This window comes from Pundamilia nyererei, unplaced genomic scaffold, assembly GCF_000239375.1.
Source record: "Pundamilia nyererei isolate P.nyererei 1_Seehausen unplaced genomic scaffold, PunNye1.0 scaffold00064, whole genome shotgun sequence".
Lineage (NCBI taxonomy): Eukaryota > Metazoa > Chordata > Actinopteri > Cichliformes > Cichlidae > Pundamilia > Pundamilia nyererei.
In genome coordinates this window covers 2,114,277-2,122,088 of record NW_005187465.1, presented here as the reverse complement: position 1 = coordinate 2,122,088, position 7,812 = coordinate 2,114,277, and the positions used below count along the sequence as shown (strand labels likewise).

The 7,812-nt window shown below is 38.1% G+C and overlaps 1 protein-coding gene across 1 annotated transcript; it reads left to right on the top strand.

Moving 5' to 3' along the window:
- Nucleotides 1-798: 798 nt before the first annotated feature.
- Nucleotides 799-7,790, top strand: f11r.1 (F11 receptor, tandem duplicate 1). The gene is made up of 10 exons (XM_013911419.1): nt 799-1,075; nt 4,969-5,028; nt 5,368-5,484; nt 6,053-6,202; nt 6,297-6,499; nt 6,590-6,692; nt 6,811-6,918; nt 7,081-7,093; nt 7,224-7,278; nt 7,649-7,790. Exons 1-10 carry the CDS (start codon nt 1,024-1,026, stop codon nt 7,682-7,684), a joined length of 897 nt encoding a protein of 298 aa, XP_013766873.1. The 5' UTR covers nt 799-1,023; the 3' UTR covers nt 7,685-7,790.
- Nucleotides 7,791-7,812: the final 22 nt, after the last annotated feature.

Sequence of the window (7,812 nt, the reverse complement as noted above, 5' to 3'; positions counted from 1 at the left end):
TTGTGCCTACAGTTTTGCAAAGTGTGTGTTACAAAATTGCAAACTGAGTGCAAAGCAGTTTTTGTGCTTTTCGTTTTGCAAACTCAGTGAGTGGTTTTGCTATAAGTCTGAATAGTTTTAGAGATTGTGCTACAGGAATCACAGTTAGGGTTTAAGCATTCAGAAAAAACTGTAAATATGTATTTTTATATTGGTGTATTTATTAGCAATTCTCTTTTTAATCTCTGTACATATGTTTAATAAGACAGATTGCTCTCTTAGGGCTGAATTGTGCTGCATACAGCTCGGCTGTACCTTTAGTATAATGACAGCAAAGCTTGCGATTTTAATGTTAAGCTATATCCCGATTAAAATGAAATGTAATGGTGCTAATAATAAACTTTATTTATGCAGGACTTTTCTTAACACAGTTAAAACGTACTTCACATAAATACATTAAGAAAAAAAAGGGGCCAAGAAGCACACACAAACATTAAAACAAGGTAAAAAATATAAGAATCTGTACGAATCTATTCAAACAGTGCCATCGACAGTCTACTCTGTTCCTCACTTCTGACTCAGCTGGAAAACACCACGGCAGGACCTAACTGCAAGCGCTTGCATGGCCTAAAAACACGCATATCAGTTTCACGCAGAACCCACACAGCTGAGAATGTGTGAGGGTTAAAAGACTGGAAATGTCTAGAGTATTGACAAACTAGCCATTACACATGCTTTCCTATCGGGGAGATGTAGTTTCTATTGGGCGTGCTCTAGTCAAACCTGTTTTTCTCCATCAGCCTCTGGGCGGCACCTGACAGGATCTTATTACCGGAAGTTAGGTGTTTGTAGTCACCTGCGCTGATTCTTTAGGTAACAAGAGGTGTTTACTCGAGCTGGAAACGTCGAAATAAGAGAAACAGGAGTCGGTGAAACGGAGACCATTCGTTCTTTATTCGACACAAAGAAGATTTTTGCGTACTTTTGGCTTGTTTTACTCGAGAATTTTTAAAGGAGAACGCCATAATAAACAAGAAACCCGACATGACTGTGAGAGGAGTCCTTTGGCTGCTTTTGTTCTCTGGCGCAGCAATAGGTGAGAAAACTTGGGATTTCTTTTTATTTATCTATTAATTTTTTTAAATGTTTATTTATGTGCTGTTCTTTTAGTCTTTGTAGCCATTCAACAGTTGAAGCTCCGTGTTTTGTTTTGTTTTTTTGTTGTTTTTTTGTTTGTTTTTTCATTTTTAAAGAAGATAGTAGTCTTGTTTTGCAGTAGTTTTTGCCAAACCGTAATTATAAGCTTAACGGTTCTTTAAAAATATGGGCAGGTTCAGTTACAAAGCCCTAGTCTTGAGCAAAACCATGAAAGGCCATTTTGAATTATTACATGACTGGAATTGTCCTACTCTTAAAACATCTTAACCTTCCGTTTCCACACCACCATTACTTTTACACAAATGTAAAGATGTTTAGCGAGGCCATATTCAATCAAATGTAATTCATCAAAAGAGCTGCTATTTACCATGGTAAGTTCTTAAGTTTCCTGTCACATGCCCACTTTAAAGGGGTCAGTAGGTATCGGTCAGTATCGTTTGTCCTGTTGTAATTCTCTGTGAGGTGCAGTGTGTTTTATATACAGCACGGCTTTTTGATAATCACCTCTGCAGAAAAACAAACAAACAAAAAAGGTGAATCTTCATGAAAAAAGCTCTTTATGGAAAAGATAGGTTAATCATAAAAATAAGAAAACTGTGATCAGGGACAAAAATCAGTTTAGTTTAGCGATTCATCCAGATACCCCCCCAGACCTGAACAATATCTGTAATATTATTCGTACTTCCGCCTTAATTTAAATGTCATCTCCTCGTTATTCTGTATTTTCCTTCCAAGTTTCCTTCTGCTGCTTGATGGTCATATGTGTAATAGTGTAGTTATCAGTTTTAAGTTTGTGTTGTTTGCTTTTTTTTTTTTTTTTAAAGGTTAATATGGAGCTGCTGCTGCTTTTGTTGTTGTGATTGTTTTGCATACAGTTTCACATTTGTCATTATACACATGTTGAGCGGCTTTTTATCCTTTATACTGTCTCAGATTTTCTGAATTGCTTGCAAGATGTCAAGTATTTTCACATTAATTTTTCTGGATTGGTATTAACAGTTAGTAAACTCAAAGTCTGTTCAGGTTATCACGTGTGTATGTTACGTACAAAAATAAAACAACTCTCCCACAAACTTGTAACGAAGTGAGGATTTTCATCCCCTACCATTCCTCTGCAATACAATAAGCACACTCTGCTGTATGAATCAAACTCTGGCTTGTCAGACGAGTTCCTTTAAAACTTGTTTCACTTCTCAGGTACATTTGCTGTCAGGACTTCTCAGTATGTATGTACACTGAAACTCTAAAAGTATGCAAACAAGGAAGTCATGGTGTGTTCTTTCAGTTTGCACTCCTACCTTATTTTTCCATCAAACTTATCTCGGTTGAGATTGCCTATAAGAAATGCCCACAGGCTTTAGGTTGGTCTGCCATGAAAACACATGCCAGCAGTGTATTTGTATCAATGTTAATCTGAAGTTTAGCTTTATTTTTATCAGCACCTTGTAAAAAAACGTGATGAATGCTCACAGAATGAATTTGCACTGAGTTAATAATTATCTGCCTTCTGCTGTAGTTGAAGCTTCTCTGTGCCACCTAAGCTTAGCAGACAGGGCAGTGGTTAATCATGTAACTCTAAAGTAATGGCAGCTGTGCAGTGTAATGTGGAGTGGGGCAACAGATGGACATGTGGTGTGACAGAGAAGCTTTTTACTGGCTGCATTAATGATTTAGTGTCCCCGAAGCTCCGCTGACGTGCCTGAAAAGACCCAGTTTCACCCAGAGAGCCGATAGTTTCACCGGAAGCTTCCTGGTTCAGCAGACAGGAATGAGCCACTTTTGTTTTGATGTTTTGCTTGACCACTCCCTGAAAGCTTCTGAGCATGCTCCAAGTGTTTAGGCAAAGGGTGTGTTTTTCAATCCTCAGTGCTGTATGCCTGATTATTTACATAATGGAAGATTGTGGTCTACTGGGAATACCTTATAATTTTCCTGGGGAGGACTTGGGTTTTCTGATCGTTGCCGTCAGCCTAGAATGATTATTTTAGTTTATTTAAATGAATGAAAACCTTCGATTGATTTTTAGACACCATTAGGTCTCTTTTGTTAAACAAAGTACAAAAAAAAATTAACTTTGAAATGATGTTACCTTTTGAAGCCTGAGTAACAAAATCTCCTCCTTGCGTCTCTTCACCTATTCCTGCATGCCATGTTTGTGGAGTGTTAAAACTGAGTTTATTAAAACCCAATTTTCAAAGCAGCTTAAGCAGAGCACTATCTGTGCATGTGTGTAGGTTTTTTTTTTCTTTTTTTAATCTGCTTTTTGTGTTCAGCAAATGGTTGGCACAAACTTCCTACTCACGCCATGCTTCACTTTTCAGACAGGTTAGACCAGCGGTCCCCAACCCCCAGGCCTCGGACCGGAATCGGTCCATGAATCATTTGGTACCGGGCCCCGAGAGTTGAGGCTCAGGTGTGAAATGTATGGTTTTTATTGGTTTTCAGCGTTATTTTGTTATCGTTTTTATCGTTTACTCGGTTTTCCTGGGTCTTTTCACGTGTGTTATAAATAAATCTTCTTTTTTTCGGTACCAGTACTAGTTTTATTGTGTTGTGTTTATCCGCAACACCTTAAAGGCCGGTCCGTGAAAATATTGTCGGGCATAAACCGGTCCGTGGCGCAAAAAAGGTTGGGGACCGCTGGGTTAGATTACACAGAGTACATTGAGTACACAATGAGTATTTTTAAACCCAAAAGGTTCCTATCCTGCAGGGCCTATTGTTAGTGTGTGTTATCAATAAGCTCTTTTTAATTTTTCTTTTATAAACCATTATGGGGTCTGTGTGTGTCCAAGTAAATGGTAAGGATATTGCTTATAGGTTTATTCAGTAAGCTTATTGTATTTTATAAACTGGCTTATTTTAATATTATGTTGTTGTCTCTTTTGGTCATGTATATATGTATTTTTTTATTTACACTGACAGTGCACATGTAATGAAACGTGTATAAATTACATTTGCGTTTCAAGAGTGCTTGGCCCGTATGCAGCCATACACACAAGCAGCATATAGACAAAAGTATAGAGCCACCTGTATATTACGCATACAAGAGCTGCTTAGTTGTGGAAACCTATGCTGTAAAGCTCCTGGTGCACATTTTTTTTTTTTTTTTTGTTGTGTGTGCTGATATTAATGCTAGAGGTGGGTTGGATCGCTGGTGACTCAGTAACTGCTTCCACACAGTAATAATAGCACTTACAGCTGATCATGGAACCAGGGGCACCTCGAGAATGTTTTCATAGGCGTGGCCATACGGGGGCCACTAAAAATATTCGGGTGACACAGCAAAAAACAGAATTTCCGGTTTTATTATGCTTTGGTCAAATATAGGTTACCTGGAAAATATAGCAAAAAAAAAAAGAAAGAAAATAAGTTGATATCATAAACTAATGTTACTATTGGCTGCGACCGACCAACCAACCTGGTGATGAAATGTTCCGTGCTGACAGAAGATGACGCTAAACATGTTTTTAAAAATTTTACTTTAACCACTTCTTTCTTAAATAAGCTTCACAGACAGAGTTGCATCCATGTCAGCTTTTATGAACAGGGCTCCATGAAGTAAATTAGTCATGTATCGCTACATGTCCACTTCAACACTTGTACCGATCACTCATATCAAACCTTCCATTACACAAGTTATGCTTTCCCTGTTTTGTAGTTTATTTCCGAGACAAAGAATGGTAGCTCTATCATGACCGTGCATTCACTTGCATTATATTCCTTTAGGCTACAAGCCGGTTCGCTTAAAGGAAGTGAGTATTTTGGACTTGACACTTGATGCTGAGTGTTCTATTTATTTACTTGTTTTATTTTAATCTGTGTGTCTAGGTGTAAGTGGATATTCGGTCACTACTTCAAAGGCAAATGTACGAGCGGAAGAGAACACAGGTGAGTTTTAAAACAAAATTTTGAATACCATACCACCTTTATTTATAAAGCACTTTAAAATAAACCAGGGTTCACAAAGTGCTGTTCATGTAAAAAATAGCATAAATAGAAAATGAAATCAAACATGTTAAAAATAGAGAATTTAAAAAAACAAAAAATGGGATTGTGAATGATTACCCAGGAAAATTGCAAACTGTCTATGATGTGTCTGCTAAAATCACAGATTCAGAGGTTTTCAAGATGAAGTCATATAATAAGACAAAACTGCATTTAAATAATAGACTGCAGAATTATGCAGGTTAATGGTGTCACCACACAAATTTCCCTCTCTCTTTCCAGATGTGGATTTGACATGCTCATTTTCAGGAGACTTTGGTTCAAACATTTTACTTAGATGGAAGTTTAAGGACCGAAAAGGCTCTCAGGTGTTTGTGGTTCACGATGGGAAACCAACAGGTAAGTTTGACGTTTCTTTCTTTTAACTGACACTTTAATTAGTTTAACTAAAAAACAAAAACACATGATGCATGTGAAATAAAACCACAATTTTCCAAAAATTCTATTTTGATGTCACTGTTGACAAAATTCGGTGAATGTAACAAATATCATCAATATCAGTCACGGTGATCACATTGGTGCCTGTCATGGTCCGTTTTATTTGACAGATCCAGATTTAGATTAAAAGAAAAAACTAGTTCTGTCAGCATTAATCTCGTTAAAATGACGTTAACGGCAAAACTGCATTAACGCGGAAAATCTCTGTTAGCGAGTTACCGCGGATCGCCCCATGCGTGGGGCTGCACGGCATTAACGAGCTAACTGCACTAACACGTTGACGAGCTAACGGCGCTCGCCGAGTTAATGCAGTTATGGCGTTAACGTCATTTTAATTAGATTAACACTGACAGCACTAGAAAAAACCTTTTTCTGTGACCAACCAAATAACCTGTCCTGAAACCCATCTGCTGAATGTGGTGTCTGAATACTTCCATGCTGGTTACGTAATGCTGCGTTTCTTCCACAGCGCCGTATGCTGACCGTTTGAATGTGTATGGTGGTAGCAATCTGAGATTCTCCAAAGTCACTCGTAAAGATACTGGAGTGTACACCTGTGAGATAACCAGCGCTGACAAAACCCAAGTTGGGGAAACAGAGGTGACTCTGACTGTTCTGGGTAAGACTATATATCACATTTACTTGCTGTAATGAAGACCGTATGTTGCCATTTATAAGTGGTCCAGATAAAAACTAAACATTTTGTCCTACAGTGCCTCCATCTGTGCCATTTTGTAAAGTCCCCTCATCGGTAACAACGGGCAGCACAGCCATCCTGTCTTGCTTTGATGAAAGCGCTTCACCGCGCCCCACATACAAGTGGTACAAAAACAACGTTCTTCTGCCTGATAACCCTAGTAACGTTGCTGGCTTCAAAAACGCCACCTACAAGTTGAATTCAACCAGTGGCGAACTGGTAAGCTTTAGCTAGTTACATGCGTAACCTTTACTATGACTGATATGGTGTGTTGGCCTTTAAGTTTAAAATATACCTGTGTGGCCACAGAAATTTCCTGCTGCAGCCAAGACTGATACAGCTGACTACTACTGTGAGTCTCTCAACGATGCTGGCCCTGCTCAGAAATGTAGAGCTATGAAGATGGAAGTTCGTAAGTTCCTTTCACACTTTAAACTCCACAAAATGCTTTCGCCTGAGTCATTTCTTCCTTACCTCACAAAGAAAGTGTGCTGGTTCACCTTTTTATGTTTCCCTGTGTTTTCTTCAAGGCGACCTAAACACCGGAGGAATTGTTGCTGGTGTAATAGTGGCTCTGCTGCTTGTGGCCCTACTGATATTTGCCGTTTGGTTTGCCAAAAAGAAAGGATATCTGCCTGGTTAGTTTTCCACATTATATTCAAATCAGACTTTTACCGTCCTCATTGTTCTGACGATGATCAGCGAAAAGTTAGTTTGTTGATTCAGGCAGGCAGAGGTCTAAAAAGTGTATCTGTAAGAAGTACTCTGTGCTGATGTTGTTTCCTTTCTTCCTATTACAGCAAAGAAAGAAAGGTAAGTGCATATTTCTATGCATTTAAATGTTACTTAACATTAGTGCCTTTGGTTTAATAATGTAAAAATGATAGCGATCTATATTTGGTGATGTCAATACTGGGTTTTTTCCCCCTCATTTTTCTTGCAGCAGTTCAAAGATGAACCAGTCTTACCAAGCAGCACCTAGTGGTGGTGGTGATGATGTAAGTACAACGTTGCCTTTTATTCCACTAGCGGATTCATTGTTATAATAAGTACTTCTAGCTCTCGTTATAATGAAGTGTGCTTGGTATATTTGAACTTTGAAATTGCCAGAAAATTGAATTTTTTTTTAAATTGGAGTGTTACTTGAACCTTCTAAGCTAAACTAAATATCAGTTTGCTTTATCGAAGGTTAAATTTTACATCTGGTATTTTTTTTTATTTTTTTTTTTGTGCAACTAGTCGGCATAAACTAACTCATGTGTCACATGTGATACACTTTGCATACAGGGCTAAAACATGGTATCTGTGCAAAAATGGATGAAGCAGAGCTTTATTTTGATTGTGTTGTTTGATATGCTTGTTTCTCAGGCGGATTTCACACAGAAGTCATCATTTGTGGTATAGTGTACGAGCAGCAGTGGCGACAGCAAGCGCTCTAAACGAGATGTCTCTTAAGTGTGTGGTTTTCCAGGAGTTTGAAAGTTTGTACAATGCAGTTTTTATAGACCATTGCAATATATATATATATATAT

What these genes read in the sequence shown, in the direction of transcription:
- f11r.1 (XM_013911419.1), top strand. Translation starts at nt 1,024, where the DNA reads ATGACTGTGAGAGGAGTCCTTTGGCTGCTTTTGTTCTCTGGCGCAGCA. An exon ending in ACGAGCGGAAGAGAACACAG is followed by an intron (nt 5,029 to 5,367) that starts GTGAGTTTTAAA and finishes CTCTCTTTCCAG; the next exon opens with ATGTGGATTTGACATGCTCA. An exon ending in GGTGACTCTGACTGTTCTGG is followed by an intron (nt 6,203 to 6,296) that starts GTAAGACTATAT and finishes TTTGTCCTACAG; the next exon opens with TGCCTCCATCTGTGCCATTT.